This window comes from Psittacula echo, assembly GCF_963264785.1.
Source record: "Psittacula echo genome assembly, chromosome: Z".
NCBI lineage: Eukaryota > Metazoa > Chordata > Aves > Psittaciformes > Psittacidae > Psittacula > Psittacula echo.
In genome coordinates, this window is record NC_137742.1 from 56,980,476 (window position 1) to 57,000,577 (window position 20,102).

The 20,102-nt window shown below is 42.8% G+C and overlaps 1 protein-coding gene across 2 annotated transcripts in view; it reads left to right on the forward strand.

Annotated features, from left to right (window-relative positions):
• Positions 1-9,016: 9,016 nt before the first annotated feature.
• LOC308232380 (paralemmin-1-like) overlaps positions 9,017-20,102 on the forward strand; it is a gene marked incomplete at both ends in the record, with an annotated part of 124,010 nt that continues 112,924 nt past the window's right edge. For both annotated transcript variants that reach the window (XM_080638503.1, XM_080638504.1), the window contains one exon: positions 9,017-9,061. In XM_080638503.1, the coding sequence (XP_080494629.1) occupies positions 9,017-9,061 (45 nt within the window). The remainder of the gene's footprint in view (positions 9,062-20,102) is intronic.

Here is a 20,102-nt window from a genome sequence, read left to right on the forward strand (position 1 = left end):
GTATTGTACTTTCTTCCAGGTTCCAAAATTGGAATATGTGCAGAAGCTTAAAATGTAGACAAGTTGACAGGAATTTTCAAAGCAGATTATAGAGTATTAAGAATCATTTTCCGCTAAAATTAGGGGAAGGCAATGTCTATCATTTAGACTGCTTTGTAAATCAGCATTAAATTTCATCCTAGGAACTGCTGACTACTAGGTTTAATGAACACTATCTGTTCTGAACACTGTGTACCAGACAAGGCAATTGTACATTAGAGGTGCAAGATATAAAGATGATGTCCTAATTAGCTTCAAGCCAGAGATATCAGTTTAGTGGTAATCTTGAGTGAGGCTTGTATATGGTGTACAATACAATGTAAAACAGTTCTCTAATTTATACTTTATAAAATTAAAGTATAAAATAGTAATATTAGAGTGACATTAATAGGAATTCAGTGGAACTTGCATTTTCCTCGGGAAGCCTGATTTTGATTTTTCTCAGCATCTACTGCTGCTATCAGTAGCAGTAGTCTTTAAAAAGTACTGAAGGGAATACTACACACTTGCAGTGACCCTGAGCAAGGAACCAGTGGGGACACCTTTCCCATGCATACCTTTGAGTTGAGCACTGGAAGTGGGACCATGGAGAAGAAACAACAACCTTAATGATCCTTGGAAGAAACAGATGCAACACAGTGGCTTTGCATAATACATACCGCCTGCTACAGTGGTTCAAGGCAAACTCTTGGCACCTTGTGGCTGCCTCAGGCTGTGAAAAGCTTAATGAAGTCCCTAGCTAACAATGAAAGCTGGATGTACCAATTTGGGTGTAGTGTAGACTGATTCAAAATTGATATTAAACTTTCAGCATAGATCCAGAATGTAGCCAGTTATTTTTTATCTCTTCTACGTGACTCTGTCGCTATCTGAAGCAGAGGAAAAAAGGCCAGGAGATGACTTCTGTGTGAAAGGTTTCCATTTTTTTCAGGTGAGAGGACCAAAGAGGGGATAATGCCTAAATATCTCTCATTAGGGGGTGCTCTTTTTTAGAGTTGAAACTACTAGCTAGCAGGCTTAAAGGCTACATGACAGATCTCTGAAGAATTTCAGAAATACGGACTCTGATCTGCCTCACTCCAGTTTCAAAGTGCTGTCAGACCCCTTATTGGAACAGATGGATTAAAGTCTTCTTCATCAAAAAGATAAAATCAAAATTCCAGCTCTTTCATTGTTATAACATGCTGGAGTTGAGGTGGACTGATCTGGAATACTGCTCTGCTGACAGGCAGGGTACACAGCTAAATGACCATCCACTAGATATATAACATGCACAGTTTATTAAAAAAGCACATTAAAGCAAATAAGCACACCAAAGCAAACAAGCACACTAACACAAATCGGGTATATTTCTATGCATATACAGTAAATAAGTACAACAAAGCAAATCTACAACAAAGCAAATCAGATATAATATATATAAGTAAAGTACAGAGGAAAGTTAGCAATGTGTCAAGTCATTACTACATAGACAGAATAGTGAATCATCATCCAGGCCCACACTTCAGCCTGGGAAGACCCACTGCAGCCAACACCAGCAGTGTCAGGCAACTGGAAAAATTCCTGTGCAGTGTGTCCACCCACAGGTGAGGCTACAGATTTGGCTACAAGAAGGTCCTGCTTTTATACCCTTAATAAAACAACCAGGCTTATGACAGATCTATAATTGCTTGCTCATGGGGCCATGCAGTTTCTCATGATCTGTTCGTTGTCCTCACCGAGAGCGTTGGCCAGGCGCCCTGGTGCAGCCACATATGAAGGTCATAGAACAGCTGCACCCCTATGTTTTACTGCCTCTTTGTGACAAACAGTCATGATGAACATAAACGCATATACTCTACACTTTGGCAAAACCATACTTAGTTATGGCTCAGTCATGAGAGGGAATCAGCACACAGCTAGGTTCCCATCCATTACAAACACCCACTGTTAAATTGCGGCCTTGATGCAGTCAAGCTGAAGACACCTCTGGGCAACCCCTCCATAGAGGAGAAAGGCATGCTGCCATTAATTTCCCAGTTACTTAACCTTAGCTGGATACTTGTCATTTAATAAAAGCTGCCCTTTTAGACTAGAATATACTTTTATGACATTGCAAATCCAGTGCCAATCCCTTAGTCCTTCTTTGAGGAACCTGTTAAGATAGGAAACCAAACTGATAATGGGCTAGAGAGTCTGGAGCTGAAAGATTGTTTAAAAAGATGTTAAATGATCTTTTTGTCATCCTTCACTATGAGGGTGGTGAGGCACTGGCACAGGTTGCCCCAAGAAGCTGCAGCTGCCCTATCCCTGGCAGTGCTCAAGGCCAGGTTGTATGGGGCTTGGAGCAATCTGGTCTAATGGAAGGTGTCCCTGCCTGGGGCAGGGGGTTGGAACTGGATGATTTTTAAGGTCCCTTCCAACCCAAACCACCCCTATGATTCTTTGACATATGGGGGAATGGAAGCAAAGGTCACACAATGATGACAACAGCAATAAAATCAAATATTCAGATTGTGGCCCCAGTTGCCATTTGGTGCAGTAGTTTATTTTCATCTTTTCTATAGATTTTGCCAGTTGGGTTGCAAGTTATTGCTTTCTTTTCTTTACTATCTCAGCTTTGAAGCAAAACCCAGTGTACTAACACAAACCCCAGCAGTAAATATTTTCCGTTTTTTAAGGAAATATAATTTCAGCTATGTAGTGTATGTGAAGGATAATCAGCAGGCACCAGAACAGAAATAAATGCTTCTTAATGCAGCTTTTCTGGTGCAGTCTGCGTTGTTTGAACAGAAAGGACAGGGAAATACTATATATAATCTACAGGAGCCAAGCTGTAGTTTTCAAATCCAAAGAAAAATAACATACTTCTTTTTTTTTTTTAAATCTTCCTCTTGGCAGATTTGAATAGCAGAGGCAGCTTTAACAGGCAAAAGGGTCAGGAGTCCCTTCACTATCAGCATTAAAGTTGTCAGGATGTATGAAATTCAATGCCACAAAATGTTTCTAATGGGGTGGATAACACAAGTCCTGGTGTACACGTGAATCTCTGATCATTAACAGCTACAGAGAGATGCACAGTTAAGGGGCGGTGACCTATTTCAGTGGCATCATTATGCTGACAGAATAGAAATTAAAAAAAAAAACCAAAACAACAAAACATTTTTTTTTGTGAAAAGTTGTCATATTCACAGATATATCTCTGCCCTGCACTGTAGTGCTGGCACTATTTCTTTTGTCAGTGCTCTCTGGATGTATAGTGTCAGGGGAGGCACTGAGAATAGAAAGTGGAAAGTGAGGACTAGCCAGGATTTTCTTTTTGTGTAATTTCAGTAAAGGAAATTGGAAAAGGTTGCCTTGCATTTCTTCTCTGCAGATCATCCAATTCCTCCTTCCTCCCTAAGAGCCAGGCTAAGTGTCTGCAGCAAGGTGTAAGCTGGCCAAGTGAGCTGTGGTCCTAACAGCAGTCATGGAAATCCCAAAAGGAGGCAGGCTGCTTCCTCCACCTGAGAAGCTTCAAATAGCCCCAGCTACCAGGAGAGGAAAGAAGCAAAATAGGTGAAATGCGTACATCATTAATTCTTAGGTTCTTCCCTACTTCAAGAAAGGGACTGCAAACAGGATCTCCTCGTTTCCTGACCTGCAGGCTTGGACAGGGGGTGCTCTATGGCTTGCTTCATGAATTACTGCCAAGGACTGAAGGTCAGGTTAACATGAGGCTATTTAAGGTTGGCAGGGGGGCTGGCAGGACAGGAGGTCTCAGGAAAGACCTTGTTTCTTGTCCCTGGTGCCAGCAGAATCACTTACAAGCAACTGTTTGTGGACAACAGGCATCATTTGGCTAGGAGACATCTGCTCTGCAGAATGCTCCTGGGAGTCCCTTCCACTCACAGTGTCTGGTGGTCCATCAAGAGGAGGTGCCCTGCCACTGGCACAACTGTCTGAAAACCCCTCTACACAGAGGGCTTTTTTCTCAGCGCAAGCTCCCCATGCCTGCAGAATGAAACCAAGCAAACATGGAAAAACCTAATAGGCTGCACTTATTAATAAATTATTGGTTACCTATTCATAAGCCTGCTGTCTTGGGAAAGTTTAAAACAAAGCCCTGTTCTCTAGCTGTTTATTTCTTAAACAATGCCATCTCCTGCTCTGCATGCTTCAGCTCCATGTCTTGATAGCAACTGGAAAACCTGAAACAACAGAAAAAGGGAGAAACAACTTCAGTTAAACCAAGTCTGTTACAGAGATTTTTTTTCTACCAAGAATGATCCTGTGGGCTTACAGAACTGGACTCAGGGGAATAGGTTGGGCTTTGCCACTGCTCTCCTGTTCAGCTTCAGGCATATCTTTTACATTTTTTCCACCTGCATTTTCCAGGCATGAAATGCTGTGGGAAGTGGAGGGGAGATTTCCCAGTCTTTGCCTGTCCTGTTGCTCAGGCTTTCCCACCAGCTCACACCACCTGGGGTCTGTGCCCGTGAAAACCCGTATGAGGTGGCAGTGGAGATGAAGAAGGTGTACTGGTACTAGCGTCTGCCATCCCTCAGCAGAGGGGTGAGCACACATATTTGGGTGTTCGGACAGTTCTCACTTTCTCCAAGTCATGAGTGGCAACAGGCTGGGAACCCCCACCAACAACCACCCAGATGGGTTTGCAAGGTTTTGGACATACAGTTCCCACCATGAAGCCACCACTTCCTAGGCTGAAGTGTCCAGGTGGGATTAGGACAACAGTCCTTGAGTGATGTCCCTTTCAACCCAAACCATTCTATGATTCCATGATGGCTTTTTGGGGTGGGGGGGTCTCTGAGGTGCAGCTCACAGTAGTGAGCTTTCACGTGGCCCAAGCACAACCTCTGGTGTTGCAGCCACTGTGTGCCCCCAGAAAGCACCCTGGGTATGGATGAGAGAAGGACGGCAAGAGACTGTTGTCTGACGAGGCTGAGAGCCCCGATTAAAACTGCAGATGAAGTAGCCTCTCCTGGAAATGTTAGATGGTGCCACTGCTGGAATTTTTGAAGGCTGTGCAAGACATTCTGTTTGAGGGAGCCTAAAAAGTGAGCATGGAGAATGGGCTCAGTAACCTAACAATTTAGATCAACTTTGCATTCCTGGCCTATTTAAATATAGCATCTGAGGCCAGAGTCTGGTAAGGAAAATAGAAAACAGATTAATCAAACCTCAGAATTTCAACTTAGATGAAAATAATATGGTTCAAATATGCCCTAGAGAGGAATGTTTGACAATATTGAGGATGCCAGAACAGTTAGTGCAGCACAATGCAACATGCTGGCATGTGGTAATTTGAAGAGCCAGAAGTATCTCCCCTTAAACAATCAGAAATGCAAATGTGAAGCCTGTTTCCCCTCCTTGCTCTGTGTTTTCTTGACAACTGCTGCCAGGATCCAACCACTAACTTGTCACCACAAAAATATGTCGATGCATTTGCAATGGCTGAGGCATTAATCCTGACCTTCATGTGTATGAGTGTGCCTTCCTTACTCAGTCTTCAGGCCAAAGTCTGTTTTATCAGACTGACTCAGTCCTACCAACAGCCAGGAGGATGGGAGGGCAAAGGTTTTGTGTCAAGTTCAAGATGCCCAGCATCATGCAGAAAGGTTCTGGTCATATGCAGAACAATGACTAAAAAAGTCTGTCAAAAAAAAATGCCTGTTAAAAAAACAAACATAGGTGATTTAACCTAGAACTTTTTCTAATCCAGGTCAGCTCTATGGCAAGGACAAGAACCCGATTTCCACCATATAACTAAGCTGCCTTATTAAAAGTTCAGGCTACACACATCTCTGAGTGGTTTCCAGATCTTCTCTGGAACAGAGCAGGAACTGCAGATTGTTTCATACACTCTTTTCCAAAGAAAAGAAAATAAAAATCTGTCCTGCATGGAAATGGGATACAAGTCACACATTATTGAGATGTAGCAGTTTTTTCTCTTTTAAAAATTGCGATGACAAGAACAACCTTTTAACTGATATTTGAAAAATATCTTTTTGCTTTCTTCTTCATTTTTAGCTACTGAACAAAATATACTAGAATATTTCTTTCCTCTAGCTTGCCTACTTTTCTAGACTCTTCTTGCTCCTCCTTACAACCTCTGTCCTCTGCTGTTTTCTTAGTATCTTCAAAATTCGGAAATGCTACCCTGCCCTCCTACCCTAAAAGTAAAATGAAAGCCAATGAGTCTTAATACGATGTCTTATTTTTTTATTAAAATTCCTTACCAACACAGCAAAACATTCTGGAAACAAAAATCTTAACCAACATGGGTTAAAATATAAAATGATTGGGTCATTGTTTTATCTTGTTATATTTAAAGCTGCCTTCACTAACCAAATGTCCATAGGGGCTGTCCCCTGCAGGCTCTGTGATCACCTTGTAAGTCACCTTACAGAGATCATATTCTCTGCATTCAAGTCACCAGCAAGAAACTGCTCCTCTGCTGATACATACAGTATCATTACTGTACAATCGTAAACAGCCAAGAGGGTGGGCTGCTACAGCACAGCTGATCCCTGTTTCCTTGCCAATCTAAACTAAAGAGGGGTGCCCAGCCCTGCAGCACATTTCACTGGGGCTGGGAATGCCCCAGCACTCATTAGGATGCACACTGCTTACCCCTTGCCTGCAGCAAGCACTGCAGTTAAATGGGAGAGAGGAGAAATATGGGGTGTATAGTGTCCAGCTCAGATGCGTTACTGTGCTTCACAGTGTTATAAGGTTTTGTATCAGAAGTGAGATGCACTTTTATACATGATTACCCTGAATGCACTTCAATAATGTTTAAATCTTTTGCTGAGTGGATGCCATCTGGAAGGAAAAGGTGATGGTGGTGCATTTCACACACCACTTTGGCAGCATTTAATGTGACTACAGGACACGGATCAAACAGCTTGCCTGTCTCGGCTCCAGAAAGCAGTGGGACATACCGTTGTCTTTGCTGGATATAGCTTGTAGCAGAATTCCTCTCTTGGGCAAGGCTTAGCAGCAAAACATGAGAAGGATATTGAAGGGATTTAATTGCATAGCTTGCAAGTCTTAGTAGAAGTTGCCCATGTGTGTTCTCACTGCACACATGAGAGTATAGACGTCTGGATCCTGTGTGACAGGACATTTCAAACCCAGCTGTGCAGCAATACATAGACCTTATGTGGTGACTGAACACAAAAAAAAAGAGAGGATTTGAAGAAAAACAACAAGCTGAAAGGGACTAAATAAGCTACAAGACAGATGTCATCCAACAAATTACTTAAAGGTGGTAAGAGTACCCCAGTGCAATCTGCAATTGCTGCATTTTTGCTAGCTGTGAACCCACCCCAACACCCACTTACAGATACTGCCTCACTTGGGATAAGGCAATAAAACTTCACGTTTTGGCCACAGAAACTACTGCAATTATATAATGTTCTGTAAGTTTTCTATACAACAAAGGACCTCTTTCATAGAGGCAAAGCTAAGTGAGAAGTCACTTTGACATGCTGTCATGAGACAAGGAGGCTGGGCACCGAGGAAAATGGGACCTGGAGGTGGAAACACTTGAGAAAGCAGTGGCCTTGAAAAGCAGGCTGCAGCAAATAGCACGTCTCAGAGCTGGAAACAGGGTGGAAGTGGAGGATGTCTGGGAGAGGAAACAGGGTTTCTAGCAGAGAGGCACACAAAACGGCAGGCACAGACAAGCAGGATCACTTCCAGACCTCTTTCCTCAAAGATGATGGAGTCTCCTTGTCTTGTCAGCATGGGGTTAAAAACAAAATTGTATGCTGCAAAATGCTCCTCAGGCAGGACAGCAGAGGGTGCCGGACTCAGGTTCTGCCCTGCACTCCAGCCAGCAAGGTGGGTGTCGTGGGTTGGGGCCACCACTCCATTGGGTCAGCCCTGTGCTCACCCTTGCAATAGCACCTCATGGCTGGGAGAGTGTGAGGGGTCTCTTTTCTTTGCTGTTCATGAGAAAACAAAGCAGATGGGAAATCATACAAGAAAAGAAAAAAAAAGCAAAGTAAGAAAAGGTGAAGAGGTTTCTAACCTGAATCCACTTTTGAAATCAAGGATCAAGGGTACTGTCATGATACTGCATCAGGCCTCCCCTCCCTTCCTCACCTGCCTCCTCCTCTATAATACACCTGGGTTCTTCACTCAGACCATTTGTATGTACAGCTTCGTCACTTGCAAGTGACAATACAGTGCTTAAATGTGCAAAGCACGTGCAGAGTGCATGGACACCTTCCTTCTTCCTTCCCATACACATGCTCTTCACTGCTGCTCTTACAGGCTGTCATTGCAGCAGCAGCAGCTGCCTTTCGCAGCGTGCCATATTACCACTGCATTCATGAGCGGCTGTGCTGTTTCCCCGCGGCCAGTGCCTTTCCTGTGCCTTCCTGTAGCCCAACCTGCTTCAGCTGGGGGCTGCAGCCTCCTGCCTGCCTGCCGCAGCTCCTGCTCACTGCACCATGTGCCACCGTTCTCCCCTCCCTGCCGCACTGCTTGCTAAGGACATGCTGTGGCACAGCTGTCTGCCTCCTTTGCCGCAGGTTTGGACTGCTGTGAATGCTACTGATGCTGAGCTCCTGTCGTGACCCAGCACCCCATAGGAGGAGCAAATGAGCTGAGACGTCAACGCAAAAAATTATAGCCATGCAAGCTATCCCTGTGCTCAGCTGCTGGGAGAGTGCATACATGGCTTGTGTGACAGCACTAGCACACAGAAGCGGCAATGAAATGCAGTCAGCAATACAGCTGGGAGACAGGCAGCGAGGCAGGCACTGGTCCAGTGACTAAAATGATCGCACCGTGAGCCAGCCTGCAGTGCCTCCAAAAGTGGCTGATTACTACTACAGGAGCTCGGCTTTCTTTGCAATTACTCCAGTTCCCCCCGGGTGACTGCAGTGTGTGCTCTGTTTTGGTTTTGTTTGCCTTTCTTTTTTTTACCCGCACACCCCACCACCACCCGTCTCCCTCTCTCTCCTCCCGTGTCCTTCTCTCCAGGATGGCGGAAGCAGAGTTGCACAAGGAAAGGCTCCAAGCCATAGCAGTAAGTCAGTTTCATTTTACTTGCTCTTTTGTCCATAGCCGTGGGTTGTGGAGGGAAGCAGGGATTTCAGCAGGGTGGCTGGGAAGTGCCTGGAGAGCCTGGCTTCCTCAAAGTTGTGCGTGGAGTTCCCCGTTTGGGAAACGAGTGGTTAAAGTCTGCTTTGCAGGATTTGGTGGGGAAAGAGGGCTCTGAGGAAGAGCATTGAGATGACACGTGCGGAAAGAAAAATGGGAATGCACAGTGGCACGTTTAAAAGAGTGATGATGGAGAAGAAAAGAAGGAATAAGTGGGGAGGATGGGAGATTTAGGGAGAAAATCGGTACTCTGCTGAAAAGATATTTTCTCACAGTGTGAGCTTTAGCTTAGCTGATTAAGAAGTTAAAATGATCTGCAGCAGGATGGCTTTTACTGCAGAAAATAATTGTGGTATTACGAATTTTTGAAACAATACAAACAGAATTATCGGAATCGTGTAATTATTTGGTCTATTAGATAAACTGTCACCTCAGCTTAATAGCTGAGCACATGCTTTCGGCCAGATTCCCTGGCAAGTTGTATCCTGCCATGGATAAAGTCCAGGCAGTATTTTGCCCCATTTTAGTTAAAACTTCTGTTTCCACATTTTGTATCATAATTTGGAGTGAGCCATGAGCTGAGCTGGTGCAGCCCTCAGAGAAACGTGGGCAGTGACACCTAGTGAGGATTGAGCCTGGGTGTTTAAAAGCCACCATCATCACCACCATCATCCCGGCACGCAGAAATTGCCAGCTCATCTTTCAGCATGGCACAGGCGCTGTGTCAAAAGGCCTGTGTTTCCATGGGCCCTGCCAGTCTGCCAGCCCCACACAGCCTGCCCTTGTTCAAGTGACACCCAGCTCTTCTTCTTCCCCATGGCTGAGATGCTGATGCAGCTGTGCCAGTCTCAGCTGGATGGCACGGCCTGTGCCAGGGACTGCACACCTGGAGGTCTGAAGGGAAATGACAGAAGATGGCAGAGCCCACATGGATTTCACGTTCCCTTTTGTGGTTCCCTCAGTGATCAACAGATGCTGTTTTACTGGATCCAGCAGAGATTACAGATTTGCTTTGTAGTAAGAGGAATGGCTGCTGCCGCTGCTACTGCTTTTCCAAGCTGATTTCTTTCAGTTTGTTATCCGGCTAGTAGGTCCATAGAGATTTAAAATAACCAGATGTAAAACAAATAGACAGGGTTTTTTCCTCCTCTGAAATATTTCCTGAAAAAAACCAAATGGCATCATTTGATATGGGTGGGAGGCTGTATCCATTTAGTTTTCAGGTAGTGGCAGGTAGATGCATATTTTTAAGCCGGTTCACAGTTTTCTGTCAGCATAAGCATCGCCAAATTAATCTGCAAATGGAAGCAGCAGAAACATTCTCCCAGAAGCAGCCCTCACTACTGCCTCTGGTTTGGGACTCCTGTATGGCCGAACCATACTGCAGAGCTGCTCCAAGCATTGCTGTCTTTCAAAGATCTGAAAAGCTTCCATCTACACATTAAAATAAGTGGTTTATATTATTAGTACTTCTTTTGAACGCTATATAACAGAAAACCAAGAGGCATACTAATTTCCACCCCACATGATGCGCCTAATGCTTTCACAAAAGTAAATCAGATGCTCTGCTTGCAGTGCTTCCATTTCACACCAATGAGGCCATTAGTGTGCAGAATTATCACCTAGTGTATCACAACTTTTTACAGTAGATTGGTGCTGGTATGAGAGAGGGCCTTGAGAATCTGGGTCTTCATTTTCTATATTTCTCTTTAGGCTTCTATTTCTGGCAACAAATAAAACATAGTACAGCAACGTATACAGTGAATTACATTGAAAAGATTTTATTTCAGCATCAAAAGTATTCAGCCTTACTTTAAGCTTGAATGTGGGCCCGTGAACTGACTTGTTTGCTTACCGACTCCGCAGAGCAAGAAGTTTTCTATATAAACCTGTTAGATGACTTTTCTCCAATGCTTGGGCTACTACAGATGTTTGTCAGAATGAAGAGACGTTTATTTCTAGTGTTAAGCTTTGCTCCATCAGGATGAATGACATGACTCAAGTTAGGTGTTTCTCTTGTGCCACCGGTTAGTGGCACAAAATAAGGTCAATTCTCAGAAGTTTCATGGCCTTTTTTAGAAGAAGGAAAAGGTGGTATTTGGTTTGGCTTGATGTTCCCTCTATTTTAATGAGCTGCAGTATCTCACTGAGATGAGCAGAAGCTTACACCAGCACTCTTCAGTCAAGCTGGTTGAATGCTAGGCATATGGAAAGAAATCCACTTACTGTTGGAACTTAAGCACACTGTTCCCTGTACGTTTGTGCTTGCTTCCATAATCATCATGGCAAATGAGCTTGCCAACAAGACAGAGTAAATTTTACATGTGCATTGCTGAGTATTTAAGGGAAATAAAATCCAAACATGGAAATATGAGTATTTGCACCAGAAGGCTGACGCCTCTTGAACAGTTTGATTTTCTACTTTGCTACTTTGATTAATCACAGTTTTAATATATGGCCGTCTGGCACAGAGTCAAGTGTCATGGGAAGAGGAAAAAAGAGGTCTAACTGTTACAACATTAATCTCAACCTTGGTGAACATGAGTTAGCCACTTGTTTTGTCAGCAGCAAGTATTTAGCCTCTCTCTGCGTTCGTTTTCCATCCATAAACTGTGAATAATGGACTTTGCCCTTGTCCAGAGAGCTATTAGGGATGCATGCAAGATTGAGAGGAACGTGGATGCTATGGTTTACCAGGGCAAGAAACAGCTAAGTAAGTCTTTAAAAAATAGAATGTGTGATTCAAAAAAAAAAAGAAGCTTCAAATGTATATGTTTTTGATTCCATTGTACATTCTTAAGCTGTGATTTTACATTTTTGTGTTTCTGAGGTTCCTAAAATTCACAGATCTACTATAGTAAGACTAAAAGCACTATGGAGGTTCTGTTTTGGAAGTGAGGAGATGTAAGACAGCTACTAAAAAGTGGAACACAATTCTCTCTGCTGGGAAGGAAAACATAAACTTTGTATTTTGGGGAGGACCTGTGATAGCCAGGAGCAACTGGTTTTCTGATCCTTCCTTGAGCAGAGGTCACATCGCATCTCCCCACTTGGATGTCATATGTGCACAGACAGATACTGATAAGCTTTTCTGTCATTCCACACTGCTTTTAACATCTGTTTGAGCCTGATCCTAAATCACCACAGCATTGATCTGCTGCTCTAACACTAGCAGAACCAGTGGTGCCCACTCTGAATGATGGGGAAGATGCCTTGCAGGAGGCAAGCAAGAGGTTAAAAGAGGAGGTTGGAAGCTGTCTTGCCTGCTGAGCTTGTTCCTACAGCACAATTCAGTGCTTGCATCTGCTTTTTTCCTGAAGGGGAGTGGTGGGTAAGATTTTGGGTGAAAAAGCAAACATTTTTGTGGCTTTAAAAAAATATGCCTGCTGTGAGTTGCTCAGAAGTTTGGAATGCTAATAGTCCCAGAGGAAGTGGGCTTCATGGCCAAAGGACAGGTGAGCTGAGCTAATTTATCACATTTTGGATAAATAAACTGTGTGGCTCCGCAATTTGTTATATGGCCTTCTTCTCTATGACTGCAGAGATCACCGCCAGATACACAGACAAGCATTTATGAAATGTAAATATTTTCTGTCACTTAGCTAGCAGTCATAGTTGGGAAGCGGGGGCGTCGAGTATGTATTGGTGCAGCTGGGATACAAATGAGAGTATGACTCAGTGAATATGTGTTATCCATAAATCAGGTAAATTAAAGGCAATTGCGTAGGGAAAGCACCGAGGAGAAATCATCCACTAGAGCAACAACCAGTGCAGGAGCTGGAGGAGTCTTTCAGGTTAAGGATATATCCAGCCTACAGATGAAAGGAAGAAGCTCCTAAAACATACTGATTTCTTAGCAAGTAAAAAAAGTTACTGCTTACTAGTGGCCAGGTCTGAGAACACTAGTTCACTGAAACATTAAAGAAAAATAATTATTGATATTCAGGTAGTCATGTCAAAAATGCTTCCTGTTGGAAGCATCTTTGCTTCCATTCTTGCTTTTTCTATGAGATTATGGGTTTATTGAGCTAGATCTGCATTACTTAAGTGTCATCAGGTGTTTTACTTAGCATGGGAGGACACTGTTGTTTAAAAATAGCCCTCTCCTATACCAAAGAAGGCTGCCATAGATGGATTAAGGACTGGCTGACTGAAGGGTCTCACAAAGTTTCTGTTAGTGAGGGAGATGACTGAACAGAGCCTTGTTCCTTGAGAACAAAGGCTGGGGAGGGCTTATAGGAAGCAGCTTTTCAAGGCTTGAATGTGTTCTTTATTGGTACTTTGATGTAAATGAAAAATTGATAGAGTGCAGGCAACACAGAGTGGTGGAAGGAGTAAATACAAAAGCAAAAATCGGTCCTGCTGAACAAGTTGGATTATTTGATAAGTGAGGTCCTTTGTTTAAAGAGGTCCTTCACACCTGTATACAGCTGGTGTTAAGAGCGGCCAAAGCAGGATTGTGCGTCCAAATATAAGGGAGCATGGGACCAGCACCATAGAAGAAAGCTCTGCAGTCTGATCAGTGCTACCTTTTGCAGGTGGCTAGAACTAGTATGGGAGATAATTCAACAGGGATGAAGAGTGGATCTTGATTTTGCAGAGATTAGTTTCACATAAGAGGTTAGGTTTCTAGAGTCCTCCCCAAAGGTTCATATATGTTTACAGATAGCTTTGCACTAATTTTTCAATTATATTTCATTTTAAAAAATCATTATTTTTTAAATCTTAATTTTAATTTCATTAAAAAAATCAATAATCATAAAAAATCAGCGTCTTAGCTTTGTAAAGATAGTACTGGTCTAGTTTCAGTATCACAACTGCTAGCAACTTAGGCATTATATGTTTCTGGGTTGGACATTCAGCTACTGCAGTGAACAACATATGCATATAAATTTCAGAACATTTTTTGACAGACAAGCCAATTTTTTTTTTTTTCGCCCATTCACCTGTTCTCTGTTACCCCACAAAATTAAAACTTATCACTAGCAGATTTCGCGTCCAAGGTCATTGACCTACACTTCTCCGCATTTTTGTGAATCCTTCCAAAGAACATTGTTCATGAAAAACAGAATATCTGATGTTGGGGATCACATAGAAATATGTGGCAAATTTAGTTAATCAACATTTTCCTATTGCTGTGATGGCTCAATACACTAGTTTCCTATGCCTTCTTTTAAGAAGTAATGTTTTTGCTCTTAAAGTTAAGCACATGATCAAGTCTCTGAATTCAGGTCTGAATTCAGTTGTTTTCAGACCTAAATCCTGCAGAAAAAAAAGCAGCATGATATGGAAAGGGTAAGCAGCTTGGACTTCAATGCTTGGAAAATAGGTGAGTGAGAAGAATCTGCAGAAGTCTGTAAGGTCGTGGGTGTTATGAAAAAAGACGATAAGGAAATACTAGTCACACCTTTTGGCACAGGAATTAGTAGGTGTCTAAGGAAGGTAGCAGTTGTGAACAAAACAAACCCAAAGAGATGTTCTTCCTAAAATGAGCTGTTAAGCATTACAGCCACTCTCTCCAGGATGCGGTAGTTGCTCAGAGTGCACCTGGGCGTAAGGAGAGCCCAGGTATGCTCATGGAACTGCAATCCATGAAAGACTTTCTCATTAGATAGAGTAGGTTTTGAGTTGCAAATTACTAGAGGCTGGCAGAGAAGTTTTGCAGGTTTTTAGTATTTGCTGTGCTCCTGAGGTCTTCTGCTTTAGCCCTGTACTAGAATGGAGCTTGTCCAAATGATATGATGCAGTGCAGCCATCCTGTGTTTTCAAACATTCTTGGGGTAACCATGTCTTTAAGTGCTCTACCAAGCTTCAGAACTAAAGGAAACCCCCCTTGCAATTCATCGCGAAGCTCATTTGAATATTGCTGCTATATAGTCTAATCCAATTTTTATCTTCCATTTTTTCCTCATTATCATATTTGCAATTGCATTTGTGGCTATGATTAATTACAACCATTGCTCTGCCATCTCACTTCTCAGCAGTCCTAACATTCAAGTACCTGGAACAGAAAATCCTCCAGTAGTTATGACTGTCCTTCTTCTAAATTCCAAGCTGAAAAAACCTGGGGGCTAATGAGACCTAAACAGATTTCCAGAGTACTCTAAGGGGAGGAAGACCTGGTGTGGTTAGGCAGAGTCTGTATCCTGCTGCAGATATTTCCAGGAATGGGTTTAGTATGTGTAAACTAGGGGTTATCACAAACTAAATCTAGATGAGATCTATATTGTAAACATGATATGAACCCATGAGGTTCCTGTGAACCACAGTGGAAATGAGCCGTGGAAGAGGAAGTGTTATGTTTGCATTTGCCATAAAGGGTGAAGAGAGGGTTACCTGCACACAAATCTGCAGCCCTAGTCTGGGCTGCAGCAATACCATGAGTCAGCTTCATGGCAGACCTTGCACAGAGAAACCTGTCAGAGCACAGTGGTATCTTGTCGTTACTTCTAAAGCACAGAAATCACTGGGAGTTTATGTGCGGTGGAGGAAATCTTATGGTTTTTGCCCATTTTAAGCCAGAAGCCAAAGACACGTAACTGTAATGCCGGAAAACTAAAACTACCATCTCAGGTTTTATGTGTATTTTTGTTTTAGGAATGTTTACATGACAGCAAAAGAAGCAGAAATACGATGAAAAAATATTGCTGTCAAGGTATAAGTGAAAACTAGGAACAAATAGAAACCAGAAACCCACTTGCTTTTGAGAAATTTCTAGACAGTCTCCAGACTTACCCAAACTCAACTGTTTAAATTTAGAATTGTTTCCACAGCACATTCCTAGCCCTTAACACATCACCAACATCTCTTGAGCACAGACAAGCATCCGAGATACTGAATTTCATTTTGTGCCTTTCAAATTACATTTTGCAAAAGAAGTTGAAAATAAGTGAAAAGTTTTTGTGATTTTGTTGTTATTGTTATTAAGTAGAACAGTTGTGAAGTTTTTACTGTTTTGGAAACTATTAAACAGCTCTAGCCTGGTATGTAACTTTAAGAACAGATGCCACATGCCATGGTAACAGTGGTGTAGATGTTCATGGGAAGTCAGAGGTGAGAGTATGAGATTTACATGCTGTGCTAAAAGTGATGGATAACTGGGTACCTGGGATGAGGTTGGGGTGGGGCGGGAAGGCCATGCACGGTGATGCTCAGTCTGTCCTCAAGCACTCATGCTCTTCCAGAAATCACTCTTTGTATCTACTTCCTTACCCACTTTAGACATACTTTTTTATTCTTGCATGGAATGAAGTGTATTCTTTCATCAGCTGAATACTTGCAAAGTACAGTCACCAGCAAGGTGGTTGGTCTGCAGTGTGTTTTTGGGAAAGCACTGGACTGTACATGTGTAGTAAATTGTGAGAAGCCACACCAGTCCTCTTCGTGAAGTGGGTCCTTAGGAACTTGTCAAAGATTTCAGTGTATTTGTTTGTTGACCGGGGAAATGAAGTTCGGGTAAGAGATTTGTTTGCCTGTTTCACTGAGCAAAACCAACACAGCCATGAATTCAATCCCATGCTTCCTTACTAAAGTAGGGTGGTGTTGAAATGTCATCTTAAACCTTGCCCTCTCTCAAATGGCATATTAGCACCTGCTGAGCCTGTATGTGCTGAGGCACTGTTTGAACTGAGGATGCCTCAGGAGATGAGGGATGCTACATGTGCCTCTGGGCCTGATTTCCCTGCTGTAGAAAAGCCTTTTCTGTTGCAAATTCTGGTCTAAGAAAGTCACAAGCTTGCAAGGGTTAACATTACTTGACAAGTGGCAGTGAAATGGGTATGGCCTTTTGGCAATTGCACACCAGACCTGGGTAGCTCTTGACACACAGATGCTTTTTGTTACTTAGCTGACTTGCAGTGAGGTTAGGCACTGGAGGCGTGTAAAGCTTTCTTCCTCTTTGCCAGTAAAAACAAATGCTCTCTGTGCACAAAGAAAGGCCAACAACCAGTGCAGTTTGGGGAGCTCTTTTTTAGAAGGAGACAGACCTACTCCCATCTATGAGCTGCTGCCCTTTCCAGATAGCACAGAGCTCAGCTTGTTGATTTAGGCAGCGCTCTGATTATGTTAATTTGTGCTGCCAGCATCATTTGACAGGATCCACAGACAACAGTTAGCAGGGTGGGGCTCAGCCCCTCTGCAGTGTCTAATAATAGCAGTCGCTGATCATCAGCTGAAGATCTGGGACAGCAGAGGCGAACTCAGATTTCAGAAAATACATACCTTGAAACAAAGCCCTCAGTTTGCCAGCAGAAGGCTAAATAAAAGGTGCTTGCCAGCCTTTTGGGGACATGCCATTGTCAGCTCCTCTCCTTCAGCCATGTTCTTTTGCCATGCAGAGAACTGCAGCACTGCGGTAGAAGGAAGTAACCTGGGCAGGTAATGGCTAAGGAGCACCTCTTTAGAGGTTGAAAATTGGAGGCAGAAATTAGGTGCCAGATTACCGTGTAATTTATCGCTAAAGGAGGAAGAGCTGAGCAACCTGTAGTGCTTGCTGCAGAGAGTAACAGAGCTGCAGTTTCTTTATGGAAGCAGCAGGAGAGAGTGCAGAGCTGAGATTACTTAGGAGCAGAACGGTGCTAAATGCAAGCCCCTAGCTATTAACCGGCAGAGTGCCACATGCTGCAGTGCCAGTGTCAGACCTGACAGGGCTTTCCTAGTGGCATTCCCAGGGGGAAAGGGGCTAAAGTACACGTACACATGCACACGCACACACACACACACTTTTTCACCTCTTGTGGAACAATAGGTCAGCGCTGTGCCATGCATCAGATACTTGGAAAAACTCCTGCTGACATCCATGGTTTTTTAAAGGCTCTCTAGTCATCCAACTGTTTCCTATTTGGTGCATAAAGCAAGCATTTGGCATCCAAGGTGTCACTAAATTTACGATAACTGCAGCACAGGGGACTGGATCATCTCATGCACTGGCTTTGGTACAAAATTACTATCTTCAATGTGTTGGCAAGTTCTGGCAGTTCTGTGCAGATAGTGTAGTATTTGGGAGTCAATCCCTTATCTATTTTGAATTCCTGTCGACATTGACATAAAAAGTAAGTCTCAGTTGATAATAATGTATTTGTTCTTAATAAGTATAAGCATATGCAAACACTTTCTGCACTTTAGAGAAGTAGGCTCCTGCAGAAGCCTGCTTCGTTTTCTGGCATTTTAAGGTACATCTTTAAGACCACTCCTTGTGGTAGGGATAGCTGCTGAATTAGGAATGCACATAAACTCATCTCAGCATCATGATGAACTTGGTAAAATGTTCTGGTTAAGGAAATAACTTCTAACCAGCCACAAAAAAACCCAAAATCTCCAATTCTTAAATGAAATAAAGAACAATATAAATGTAACATCTTTAAGAACTGTGTCCTTCTATCAGTAAGACACTGAGAAATATCAGTTCCTTGTGCTAAATTTATACTTGTTATTGATGAAGTTTCAAAAATTACAAAACTTAGACTGGAATCCATATACAATATCTGAAACTCATCTGTGAAATAAAGACTTGTTCATACTTTTCATGCTTTTCATTATCAGCTTCCTGATCTTCAGAGGGAAAACAATAGACTGTAAGTGGTTTACAAATATTTTTGTCCTGATCATGTGTGACATTGCATACCATGCTGAGCAAAGGTTTTGATGAAATTAATGTGACACTGAACAATGCAGATATCCTCTGTGAATTTCTCAGCAATTCGCAGGACTAAATGTCCCACAGAGGCATTGTTCCAGAATCAATAAAGTTTCCAATATAGACAACTCTTTACGTTAATGCTGGGTTTTTTTTCTGGGCTTTTATAACAGTCTAATAATTCATAATTAAGGAGATAAAGAGTCTTTTAAAGATTATTGCACTTCTGAGAAGGAGCGTATGGACAACACTGCTGATCTGGAGAGACCTTTTACAAGTTTCCCTCTATGACTCTCTCACAAATCTCAGGGCACTAGGAAGAATTTCCCTTTGTCTTTGGCCCCTGTGTCTTGGAAGAATGTTGCACCATCCTTCCTTCCCTGAGAACTCACAGCCCACGAAATCAGTCCTGAAAAGTAGGTACAAGCTTACAAGACAGGTATGTTGCTGGTCCAAGTTTCTACTTTTTTGTTGGTCTGTGACATTGTAGGGCAAACTGCCACCCTTGCTTAGACACATAAGGCAACAAAAGCAATTTTTGGTCTCTGTTACTTTGAAAACACATGCTCTGTAGTGAAATCAGTCTAACCCACTTTGATATGGATAACATTGACCATGTGATTGTGAACCATCTTGTTGGTTGCAAGATGGCAAGGCCCAAAAAAATCAGATGGCCCTTGTTATGTATGTCACAATCTGTATGGATTGAAGAGTGGTTTAGCTAAACTCCAGCCATGTACCACTGAAGGCAGAAGTGGTATCAGGCTGTGTGCTTCCCCAAACTGCTGTGGCACCAGCCACAAAGCCACACCTGCAGGACTTGTTACATCATTCATCCTTTTGGCTCCAAGTGGCATACTGAGCTGGAGGAGGTTTCAAGAGAAGATGGTAGACCTGGTTTCTCATTGGCATTCTTGCATTGGTCACGTGTCTGTCTAGGTGAAACTAGCAAGTACAAAAGCGTCTGGAGAACTGAAGCAAGACTGTGACTAGCAATAAGCTGTCACAGTGGCAACGTGTGCCAAAGTTATGACCTTATTTCAGTTCTAGACGGGGTTTCACTAACCTTGATCAGATGATGCAGCACAGTCACAATATCTGTAACCTGGGCTTCAGTGGAAGGCTCTGTGAATGTAGCTGAAAAAGAGAGTTTTCCAGGGAAACCATGTTTGTGATTTCTTGGTTGATCTTAGAAGGTGTGAAACTGAAGGCTTAGCAAGCTGAAATTCCCCTAATGCTCTAGCCTAAAATCAAATGGGATGAAACCCCTGCCCTTCAGCTAGCATGAAATAGGGCTAGCAGAAACAGATCAAGACAATACTGTCAATGAATT